Here is a 12,823-nt window from a genome sequence, read left to right as displayed (position 1 = left end):
TGGGTTCAGCTTTGTAGTCCTTGTACACCCAAAACTTCCATTAACTTCAGTTGGAGTTTTGGGAGCACAAAGAATGTAGGCTCAGGCTCCTGTTTCAGACTGCACTGGAACCTGAATATTGGTTTGTGAATTCAGCTTCTGTGTGCATAGTTAAAATTATGCCTGTTTTCTCTGTAAGCTATATTTTCCCTTTCCGTTATACATTCAAATACTGAGTAGTTGGATTCATAAGTGATGATAATTACCCATCCACAACTGCTGGTAACTCTTGTTGCACAGGATCATTTGCATCATGTTTTTGTGTTCCCCTGTTTTCTGCTGACATGCTTCCCATAGGACCTAAGACATTAAAATAATAACAAGGTGCAAAAGATCATCAGTTCCAAACCCCTTTAAACAAGACTTTCAAACAGCTACATTTTTGTTTTCTGTTATTTTTGAGAAACTGACAGGTGATTGTAGTTACCATTGCATCCTGAGCAGCCATAGCAGGATCTGCATACCCTTCCTCCCGGGTTCCCTGTAAAATGTTAAAACATTTTCCTCTATTAGTTCTTCTAAAATGACTGCAAGAGAATGAGATGGTCTTTATATAATACTACTTCTCATTCACTGAGATATCCATTCCAGGATTTTACACAAGAACGGTGTGTGATAGAGCTGGTCTATACAGCCCTAAAATATTCTACAGGTCACATTGGGAATTGCTATGGCACCTCTCCAAGGGCCATTCCCTTAGGATGGAGGAATTCTAGAATCATGATGGGACTGATGACAGGAAGTAGTAGTAGAGGTGAATACTAGTGGGTTCCCTGTGAGATCACATTTTTAATCAACCCTTTACTTACATAAAAGAAAAGTTAGTGAATAACTAGATGACATTACCTGTTAATAAAGTTATTATAACCCATGGTTCTGATGTGGAAAATAACTGTACAAATGTCATCTTTGTGTCCCCAGTTTATTTTCCACTGATATGTTCATATAACTTTGCTGTTTTTTTACAAGGAAAAAAACCACACACTTTTTTTCTCACTGTCCAAACTGCAAGATCAGTCGTATCAAGTAGTGATCAATCTGCTTTACACTGCATGTTACCATCATCACCTATAATTAAGATTCAAGATTGAGAAGCTGCCTGACAATTTTGATAATGTATGAGTCAAAATAGAATACAGCTTATTCTCCCGTAGCTCTTTTGGCTTTGCAGTTCTGTAAACCAAGCAGATATGATTTAGTTAATACACTAGGATCAGATATATTTAGTTGTAACAAAAGAAAAGTCTTTTAGAATAACTCCTTTTAATCATAATTACAGTGTAAGGATACAAATAATCCCAGGTTGCAGGAGTCATAATTCTCAGATAGCACTTAATCATTGCCTTAATTATATGTTTTTGAAGCAATTTACTTTAGTTTGGAGTTGACAATCATTCTGCTACAAAAGTGAAAGTAAGGATTAAAATTATGTATTGTCTGCCAACTACTAGAATGACCAGTTTTCAACTCTTGCCTGGAAAATATGTTAATTCACATTTTAATTAAATTGTAAAGAATTTGCACAGAACAAAGAATGAAGTTCTTAGTGACAAGATAAATTGCTTAAAGGAAATTATGCTGGAGTGACTTCCTGTGATTGAATACATGAAACTGTAAAAATATGACAAGTGGACAATAAAAACTGAGCAGCAGTGCTCTACATAAACAAAAAAACCCTACAGTTAATTTTTTTAATGACTATTCTTGGCATTGTTTGATCCGATAATCCTACAAACTGCATCAATATTCTTATTTTTAAATTCCAGAAAATGATGGTATTTTAATTCATATCCATGCCAAAACCTGGGGGGAAATAAATCAACTCTTCATGTCATATTAAAAGCCTGGATAATTATAATTCGATCCAAGTACTTACATTAATTAGGATGTAATAAGCCTTCCAGAAGCTTCCCTGTCTGAAGAATTTTGCCACTACCCATTGATTGATGGTGGTGCTGGGGGGGGGGGGGGGGAGAGGATCATATGCCTTTTCCTTATGAAAAAGTATTATCGGCCTCAGTATTGTAATTATGGCACTCAGGTAAATTGCTGCTCCTGCACAGAGCCCCATTGACCCGTATTATAAATGCCTGTGTGCTATCAATTGCAGGATGAAGGCCCCAGAATTTAATAGAGAGTAAACCAATACATTTTTATAGAAAACATAAAAAAATAGAAACTGTTGATACAGAATGACATCCTTTCTATAAATTACATAGAAATAGGTAGAAAGAATCTAATTTTCTATTTTAATCTATAGTATTGTCCAGTTTATTCTACAAGACTATCCAAAAGAGAAACTATAAAAAGGATAATCTTTTAAATTAAGTGCCATCTGACTTTTCTACAGTTGTTTTTATTAACATATATAAGGTAATATTCACACACAGATAACAATTAACAACTTACAAAGAAGCACAGTATGAAACAGTGCAGTTGGAGTTCTCCAGAGCTCTTTTTAGGCTCCAGAATCTGAGATGAGTAGCTGGTGGGATCCTGCCTACCTGGTGATCCCCAGTCACCCTCTTTGGGGATATTTGTGGCAATGTGTTTTGATAATGAGGACTGCAGATTATAGGGCAGGATGTTTTGTATTTGTCCTGATTGTAAGACAAAATTGCCATGGCTTTAATGAGGGTAAGAACTAAGATATTGTGTAATCTTTTCAGGGTGACAAGGAGTTCATCACCAGTGAAAAAATCTGTTGAACATTAAAAGGAAAAAATCTCTCTTTTGCAGCGCCTACATCTGGAACATACGTATTTTCTCTCTCCTTGTCATCCACTCCCCATCTCATTTCGAACCTCATCAGAAATCATCCTTTTCAGCCTTGAACTTATGTTTTATATCTTTGCCATTCCTCCCTGCTAGACCATGTGCTTTTATTTATTGTTTAACTCTGCAAAGCATTTTGAGATAATGGTCCAGTTCATTAGCTGGTATGAATTGGTCACGTTCATCAGGTGTTATAAATTGGCATAGCTTAATTGAAGTTAATGAAGCTATGCTGATTTACACCCACTGAGAATATCCCCCAAAGTTTGTATGAAAGATTCTGTACAAACAAGGCCCCCGTTCTGCAAACACACACATGAGTAGTGCCCCTTATTCTTGTAGGTAAAATTACTCACATGCATGAATGTTGGCAGGATAAGTGCCTGAAATTACATGGTATTGAATTAGGCCCTAATTTAGTAAAATGTGTAAGCACTTTCCTATCTTTAAGCATGTGAGAAGTCACCTGGGCTTCATTGGGACTATTTATGTGCCTAAAGTTGGGTAAAATGTTTAAGAATCATGCTGAATCACGGCCTTAATCATTAAGACTTACTATGACTGAAAGTTCTTTGGAGCAGAGTCCAGGCCTTCATATTTTTGTACATCACCTAACAATCCTGACTGGGGTCTTTGTGTACTACCCTGATTTAAAAAAAAGAAAAGAAGAGAAAATGCACAGCTGTACATGCTTGTGCTCCACACCTTTCATTTCCTCACCCTCGTGTCCAACCCTGCCACAAGTGGTGGGACCTCCTACCACCAGTGGAGGGTGAGGAACTCTGGTGGGCCAGTCTGTATTCCACATTGGTCTTGTGGCCCTCTGGGGATATTAGTTGGCAGCTCGTTCATGGAGCCATGAGCATGGGCATGTAGTTGGTGCAGTTCACCTTTCTTGCCTCTTGTGTGGCATGAGGGAGACACTGGTGCACATCTATCTTGAGTGTGCAAGGCTACAGCCCCTTTTCTGGCTTCTCCTTAGGTTATGGCTGCACTGTTCTCTGCACTTCCTGATTTACGCACAGCCCAGCTGTTGCCCCACAAAGTCATGAGACCTCCTCATCAACCTCCTCCTGGCGCTGGCCAAGGTAGCCATCCACCATATCAAGAGTAGGATGCTGGATGGGGAGGTGCTTTGTGACTGTGGGGCCTATTTCCGCTCCTCCCTCAGATCACATGTCCGAGCAGTGTTTCTCATGGCTAAGTCCACTGGCTTCCTGGATGCCTATGCGGAACGGTGGATGCTGTCTGGTATTCTCTGCTCAGTGTCTCCTTCTGGTTCCTTGCTTTTGACCCTGTGACCTTCCCTTAGGGTTGCCAACCCTCCAGGATTTGCCTGGAGTCTCCAGGAATTGACATAGATCTCCCGGTGACTTGAAAGCAATCCCAGAGATTTTAATAGGATATTTTAAGAAAATGACGTTATGTCTTGGAAAAAAAATCTCCCAGAATAGCTTCAGTCAGAGTTGGCAACCCTACCCTCACTCCCATTGCTGTTATTCATCAATTGTCCCCAATTTCAGTTGAGACCTGGGTTCAGTAGTTTCTCCTCTTAGGCTGGTGGAGGAGCCTTTAGATGAGGGCAGGACTTGCACCTACCCTCCCCCGGGTCTTCAATAAGTACTCACTCCCACGTTCTCTGTCACAGATGGTTTTATGGTTAAAGCAATTGAATGCCACCCAGAACAATTAGATACTTCCCCTCCTCTCCACATAGTTCCTATGTGGTACTGGGAAAGTCATGTAAACCAAAATTTTCAAAGATGTCCAGGGCTTGATGGTACTCACTAAATAATGCATGTAGTTACATGCTGAATAATCAGGATAAAGAGAAATACTGAATGCTTATTAAATGAGCACTGTCCATCCTGTGCACTGAATGAGGAAGGGGTCATGTAGAAAAAAACAGCAATAAGACTGTATCATAATGCATATGTACAAGGGAGCAAAAATAAAATTTCTCAGGAAACCCTAATCCTGGTATTTCCTAACTTTTGGCTGGTTGACTTGTCAACCTTAGTGTTCTTTTTATGTAGGAGGTTTTTTTTTCTTTTAATGTAATACAAATATAGAGTCAAAGTTTTGGTGCAACCACAAAAATGTGCAGTCACCCATTGTGACTGCAGCTCTCCATTTTCCATGTGCAAACAGTCATTTGTGTACTTATTTGTAAAAACAAATGCAGGTACAAAGGTACATATAGATTTCTGACAGTGCACCTGTTGCTTTTGATCCATATTGTGAAAGTCCCTAATTCAGTTTTCACGCTAAACATATTTAGATGTTTAAGCTGTAATAATTCCTGAAATACAATAAAATTAATTAGGCCACTAGCATGAAGGCATCTTCCCACTCTGTGTCTTTTTGATAACAGTATTTGCTGTCCCCATTTCTCCTCTGTCCCTTGCCTTATGGCACAATATTTTAGGGTTTGATTCTGTAAAGAGTTGATCACCAATTTTGAGCTGCTGAGTGAGAGTCTCCTAATTCAGTGAGAATTGACATATCTCAACAAAAAGCACTCAAGCACTTTACAGGATCAGGAAGTTTGTAAATAATATTGACAATCCTCCTGCATGAGGTACCACCACAGTGTAAACAGCATGTTGTTTGGCAGATTTCTTCAGCACAAAAAACATGTTTGTTTGAAAACAGAAGGAATGTAAAGATCTGTTTAATAATTTCTTGCATAGTAGGTCAGCTATTTCTCCATTTTTCTATGTGACATACAAACTGTAATATGGACAGTACACTCCATTAATGAAGAAAAATAGAGCTTGTGAAAGAAAAATCTCATTTGGATATGAAGATACTCTCTTTTTTGAGCATAGGGTCAGACGCTGGCATTTTCAGATTCTCGTTCAATAAAATACTCAATTGACCTATGGTTGCATTCAAAAGCCAAAGTGAAAGCAGATGAAAGAATTCAAATTCTAATCTTTCCCCTTTTTGCTGCCACTTCAAAAATGTAGCTTTTCAACCATATTGAGCATGGATTAGTTTTAACTGTAGCCAACTTAAAATCTGAGGGTCCTTCAACAATATTAGAAGATGGTTCTGCATTTTAAAAAAATGTAAAACATATTTTGAGTTTGTACAGTACCTGAGCGAGGTTCGTAAGTGTGTCTCTGAAGTGGCCTGAAGTCTCAGAATAAATGTCTTGTTGAATATCATTGTTGTATTCTGGGGTGCAAACCACAACAAACTTGTGTTAAATATGTTAAAGTTATAGTCCAAAAATATCAGCCTGTGGACTGAGAGACATTTCAAAGATCACAGAATCATGAATGTCTATAAAAATTGAGATATTTTTATGCTAATACATTAAAAATTTAAACTTGATTTATACATTTTGCTTCAGCCTTTTATGTACAATTATCCTGAAACAAGGAAAGAGAGAAAACAATTGGCTTTAAGAATTCATCTTTGGAAGTCTAGCTCTTTCAGTCATGCAACTATATCCAGAACACTTTTAGTCAGAATTGCACCCTTGTAGGATATGCTACTGTATACTTAAATAAAATAAAATAAACAATACGCATTAAGTAGGCTTCTTTCATTTGGAAGATCTCCCCATTTGATCTTGAGGCTAATATATCAATTAGACAGTTCTCTTCCATCTCTGCTCCCTGCAAGGAAAAAATAGCAAACAAGCAAGGTCATTACTAGTAGAGATAATGGCTTCCAATACAATGTGTAATATTTGTCAAGGACAGTGAAAGAATGCTAGTCTCTGTTCGAGGAGTTCATGGTTTATTTTTATGGGTTATTTTCCTATTAATAAGAGTACTGATTTCAGTCTTTTCGGGGTTACTGATTAGCTTCTGTGTAATTAGTATTAGAACTGAACCTCCAACATTAACACTTAAAGTTAAGCATGTGAAGTGTCCTATTGCTAAGGCAACATGGAGAGCGAGACAATGCCCTACCAAAGGAGCAAATGCACTGGGATGAATTTCATTCCTAGGGAGCAATAAAGCCCTTTTAAATATGTGGGGCTTTGTAAAGAATTAAATGCATGTACTAAGCATGCTGTCCCTAATTGTGCTAGGGGTTTAGACAATTTGAAATATATTTGAACATCAATAACATGCTGTGCTTCCAGTTTCTCTTTTTTGGAACTACTTAGAAGTATGTTTTGCAATGTTTACAACAGTACTTGATTTTTACATGAAGTACTTCTTCATTACTGTCATACCATGTAGGATTGCAAATCATTACATTTCCCCACAAGGTTGTTGACTTCAGTTTGTGAGTCTGAATTGAGGTGAATGGATGCTACATATACTGCTTTTGATAGGTGCATAGAGCTCTGGTTAATGACAATGGGAATTATGCATTTAGAACAGGAGAAGAATATGTCAGCAAGGCCCCAATTCTGCAGAGTTATGTATATGCATTATTTTAAGCATCCGAGTAATCCCATTGATTCCATAATTAAGGTACAAGAGTGTAAAAAAGCACAAACTTGATTCAAATGCAGAAACATTCTAGATTTGCCAATCCTGGTCAATAGTGATAAAAATAGTACTTCTGATGCTACTAATGGGCTATAATAATCTCACTGCTAACCATCATTTTAAAAATATACCAGTAGCTCTAAAAGTGCCTTGATATCAACTGTTAAAAAAATGACAAAGTTGGTGCTCATTTTATTTGCTGGCAATGACTGCTTAATACAATAAAATAGTTCCTAGCCTTGAAAATGGGAATGAAAGCAAAATGTTAAAGGATAGTCATTGATTTATAAAAGAGTAAGGTAAGTATTAGGGTGCAGACAATGCAAACACTTATGCATGTGCTTAGCCTTATGAGAAAGATTCAATGGAACTACTCATATGAGCATATCTAAGAATATGTCTAAGCATTTGCCGGATCAGGGACTTACATTTCAGTTAACAAACCATACTGTAGAAATATGTGATTTTCTTCAGTTATCTGTTTATATTCATCTGTTAAATGATTGCTGTATTTTTTAAAGCTAGATTATTTATATTGCTTTTAATATATAATATATATTGATTTAATATATAATTATGTATTTATATATTAAAAGCAATATAAATAATCTAAACTGAGAAATGCCTTTTTAACAGTTTATCATTCAGCTATATGTCAAAGAATCTATGAAACAGATGTGAATTGCTGTAATCAGTGCCTATAAGTAATAATCTAAGTATTTTTGAGTTAGACAAGCACCTTCATAGCATGCCTGAGCTCATGGGCATCATAGGATGCAGGTGGATACATCAGGCCAACCATGACGTCTTTGAAGTGATGAGAGAGATTCTCTTTCAGGTCCATAATCAAATCCTTGGAAAAAAGATAATCAGGATTATTGTGGTACTCATGCTGTGCAGTGGAATATTAATCACTGAAAACATTAAAAATAAAAACTAGCAATTATTTTTGTGATATAATAAAAAGATGAGCCCTGCAGGCTGGATTGTGGCTACAGTTAAGTAACAAAAACTCTTCTCAAAGCTGTGCATAGACTTGTTGATAATATGGGTAAGGCTACTGTACATAAAGAAAGAAAAAGAGCACAGCAATGTTGGCTTATGGTTAATTAGAACATAGGTGAAAAAAACCCCAATATTTAGAAATGGAAAAGACTGACACTAGTAAGGAAAGACATTTGGGGCCAAATTTTAAAAGGGTCTGCAATCTGCTTTGAAACATTCTCCATCAACTTGTGTATGCAAATCTTTATGAACCCAGACCTTTAGGTGTGCCTAAGCAAACAGCTTTTGTGTGAAGTCACCACAACTATATTTTATGGGTTGTACTCAACTATATTTGTAAGTAGGTTTGTAATCATATGCAGAGCTGGACAGAAAACAGTTTTCCCAGCCAGTGAAACTTGTCAAGATTTTGAAAATGGACTCATTCCACATCTGGATGAAACTGAGACCTTTTTGAAGTTACTCAATGAAAAAAAATATAGGAGAGCCTAGAGGCTGGTGATTATGGTACTTGCCTGGAATGATCTGAATCAGGCAGAGGGGGACTTATACGTGAGTGTTTGTCTGCTTTCCCACTCTTTCAGTCTCTTTTGCTGGAGTGCTTCTGGTGTGCATAAATAATTAACTCTTCATTTGAGCAGGGACTTGAACCTCCATCTCTGGTTAGTGGTCTAGCCACTAACCTATAGTCAAACCTATAGACTAACACGGCTGCTACTTTGTAACCTATAGTCAGTCACCCTCTCAAGCAATATTTAATTATTTATACAAAATGTAACATCTTCAGCCAGCAAAACTGAGCTAGAGACACACTGATTTGGAGCAAGTACTCTGTTACATAGGCCAGAGGCATGCTGTAACCACAGGACTATAATCTCTCTTAGTCCTGTTCCTCCCTGACATTCCATCCTGGACCTGAGGAACTTTTCTTGACAAAAATGTGTTGCACCTAACCCCTTCCTACAAAACATTTCTGTTTTGACAAATAAACATTTCATGATTGAAATAAATCTTTCAGCCAAAAATTCCTCTAGTCATATGTCAGGGAGAAGAGATGGAGGCTAGTCAGGAACTTAAAATGGCAAGAAAGCTGTCCCTGATCAGAGGAGCAACATGAGGAAAGGTTTTATCTTTGCTTATCTTTTCCTACTTTCCAGCACCCTTCGTCTGCTATACTTTGTGAATACTAGACTTATTTAGTGAATGTGTCCATTTGCATTTATCACATTTGCTGGACGTTTTTCTCTTGGATACCAGCATGTGATTCCTGTTAAGGTTAATGAGACTTATGGGTAAGTACTAAGTAGCGAATGTCCCCCTAGTTGATTTTAACAATGCACATGAAGCTGTGATATACATTGGAAAATAAAAACATTGCTGCCTATTGTGACATATCACATAGTTATACTTCTTGGGGCAGACCCTCAGCTGAGAATCTTCTCCCTGGAAACTACATACTGCTTCTTCCTCACTACTAAAGGATTCTCTTCATGGACTCTTTCTTTGGGGTATAGGAGATTTCTAGGGACTTTCCGCCCCCCCCCCCCCGTGTTATTCACTCCCCAGACAATGAGAAATCTTGAAAATACATGCCTCAGGTTATTGGCAGTTAGTGTATGTCTCTCCCTTTTTGTTTTTTATTTTAACTGAATTTAACAAAACTGGTATGATGGCACTGGAAGCTTCTCCACAGCCCCATATGCATGCCTCCGCACTGATCTACAATGTACTTATTGAGGGGATAGGAATGTCCATGCTCACTTACTCTTTATCTGTTTGAGGCTGTCAACCTCTTAAGACTGCCAAAAAGCTTGTCACTTGCAGCAGTGGTGTGTTATTGTGTAGATACCTATTCACTTATTTCCTATACACTACTAAGCAGGCATCAGGACCCAGATCCACAAAGGACCCAGATTCTTAGCATCACACTGCCTAACTTTTAAGTACCTCTAAATCACTGTAAATCCTGGGTTAGATGCCTAGACTCCCTACACAATGCATGGAGAGAGATAGGCACCTGAGAATAGGATCCACAAAAGCCAGCATGCTAGGCAGGGAGCTGACAAGACTAGCCAACAGCAGCTGCTTGAGGAGAGGGGTGCCTCTCTCATGGAGTGAGGCGTCTATGTCAGAACTGCAGGGAGAGACCTATCTCTGCGTGTGATACTCAGCTGGGAACCCATCTCCTAGAGTATGTTGGCTTAGATACCTGAGACATTTCTTGTGAGACTGGCTTATGTGCCTGCCTAGCTCCATACTAAATGGGATGGAGAGGAGGTGGACTCCCTTTTAACCACTAATCAGGGGGTTAGGGTACTCATGTGGGAGAACCTAGTTCAATTCTCCCTCTCCCCATCTGAAGAGGAAACCGGATTTGAAGAGGGGTTCTTCACTATTCAGGTGAGTGCCTGAACCACTAGACTGGCATATTTTAAATGACTGCCTAGGAAGGAGTACTGCGGAAAGGGATCTGGGGGTCATAGTGGACCACAAGCTAAATATGAATCAAACGTGTAATGCAGTTCAAAAAAAGCGAACATCATTCTGGGATGTATTAGCAGGAGTGTTGTAAGCAAGACATGAAAAGTAATTCTTCCTCTCTACTCCCTGCTGATTAAGCCACAACAGGAGTACTGTGTTCAGTTCTGGGCACCACATTTCAGGAAGGATGTGGAGAAATTGGAGAGTCCAAAGAAGAATGACAAAAACGATTAAAGGTCTAGAAAACATGACCTATGAGGGAAGATTGAAAAAATTGTGTTTGTTGAGTCTGGAAAAGAGAAGACTGAGAGGGGATATGATAACAGTTTTCAAGTATGTAAAATGTTGCTACAAGGAGGAGGGAGAAAAATTGTTTTTCTTAACCTCTGAGGATAGGACAAGAAGCAATGGGCTTAAATTGCAGCAAGGGAAGTTTAGGTTGGACATTAGGAAAAACTTCTTAACTGTCAGGGTGGTTACGCACTGGAATAAATTGCCTAGGGAGGTTGTGGAATCTCCATCATCGAAGATTTTTAAGAATAGGTTAGACAAATACCTTTCAGGGATGTTCTAGATAATACTTAGTCCTGCCATGAGTGCAGGGGACTGGACTAGATGACCTCTCGGGGTCCCTTCCAGTCCTATGATTCTATTCTCGAGGGTGGGGGGAAGAGGGTGTATCTCAATCTCTCTTGTTGAAGCCATTCCACTTTGTACTAAATAATTAAGTATTAATTAGGCCAGAGAGAGTAAGAATAACTCTATAGTCCAGTGATTAGGGCACGCGTGTGAGGTGGAAAACTCCTGTTAAAATTCCTTTCCCTCAGGCAGAGGGGGGAAATGAACAAATGAACTGGGGTCTCCCACATCCTAGGTGAATGTCCTAAGTACTGGGCTAAAGCTTAGACAGGAGGGTGTTAACTCCTCCTCCACCCAGCTCTTTGGTGTGGAGTGAGCCCTATTCAGAGCACAGCTACCGGATCAGGCTTTGCAGGTGAGATGGGCAAGAGACCATCTATCTTTGCCTGGCTTGAGGCATGAGAGAGGCCAGGGTGCCGGCCTGTGGCAGAAGATTAGGCACGCAGTGAGCTTTTACTGAGGAAATTTAGGCAGTGAGCTTTGGCTCCAACTGAGTGAGGGTTCTGTGGATTGCAGGGGTGCCTTAATCTTGAAATCAGTGGAAGTTAGGAGCCTAAATACCTTTGAGGACCTGGGCCCAGATTCCTACTGACCTGAGCTTGGATTTGAATCAGTGATCAGATGGACTCCAATTCCATAAACCAGCCAGTCCCTGTCCCCCTCCCCCATGTTTATCTTCTTTTAGTTCAAAGATAGAGACTTCACTTTTGATGGACTGAAACAAAAGTATTAAGGCTGTTTCTTCCAATGCAACTTGTCTTAAATACTTTTGTGTATTGGTGAACATTTTTCATTACCAAGAGATCCATGGAGATGGTGGAAAAACTATAACTGAAAATGACAACATAGTTAATGCAAAAGCTTCTCTATCTCTCAGAAGGAGAATAATTAAAGATATACTCAGATATCCCATGGTTAATCAATTTAGTAAACAGAGTAGCAATGAGGAAGGAGACATACAAATTAAAAAATGAATTTATGATGAAGAAACAATATGTAATCTTCCCTGAATGCACATTAGATAAATTTGACAACTACTAAATCACACATAGACTTGAAATTAATTCATTAAGATATTTTACTGCTGACAGCATGCCTGTGGGAATATGGATTAATAATATAAATGGAGACTAATTAAAAATTACCCCCTGTAATCAGAACCAGGGTAGAATGAAGAGAAGTAGTGAAAAATAAGAAAAGACAAATCTAAGTTGTCATTATTAAAAATTTCCAATTGTCTCTCTGAGAAATCCTTAAAGGCTAATTGTAAGAAGGAATCTCTTAAGTTTCTGGATATGTCTGAATCAAACAGCCAGTTCAGAAGGTATTTAACTTCAGCATTTGCTTTTATCCATTTCTGCTTTTAATTTGCCCCATTTCCAGTTTGTAATTCATGTTAGTGTCAATATGAACAGGATCCTATT

At 38.5% G+C, this 12,823-nt stretch overlaps 1 protein-coding gene across 1 annotated transcript in view; it reads right to left on the bottom strand.

Moving 5' to 3' along the window:
• ANXA10 (annexin A10) overlaps window positions 1-12,823 on the bottom strand; it is an 81,780-nt gene that overhangs the window by 6,156 nt on the left and 62,801 nt on the right. The window contains exons 4-8 of the mRNA XM_024194181.2: window positions 8,014-8,127; window positions 6,353-6,443; window positions 5,918-5,997; window positions 467-520; window positions 246-339 (exon numbers count right to left, since the gene is read on the bottom strand). Coding sequence (XP_024049949.2) covers window positions 246-339; window positions 467-520; window positions 5,918-5,997; window positions 6,353-6,443; window positions 8,014-8,127 — 433 coding nt within the window. The remainder of the gene's footprint in view (window positions 1-245; window positions 340-466; window positions 521-5,917; window positions 5,998-6,352; window positions 6,444-8,013; window positions 8,128-12,823) is intronic.

This window comes from Terrapene carolina, unplaced genomic scaffold (assembly GCF_002925995.2).
Source record: "Terrapene carolina triunguis isolate 2854851 unplaced genomic scaffold, T_m_triunguis-2.0 Scaffold66, whole genome shotgun sequence".
Classification (NCBI taxonomy): domain Eukaryota; kingdom Metazoa; phylum Chordata; order Testudines; family Emydidae; genus Terrapene; species Terrapene triunguis.
Note: the sequence above shows the minus strand (reverse complement) of the source record. Positions and strands in the feature narration are given on the sequence as shown.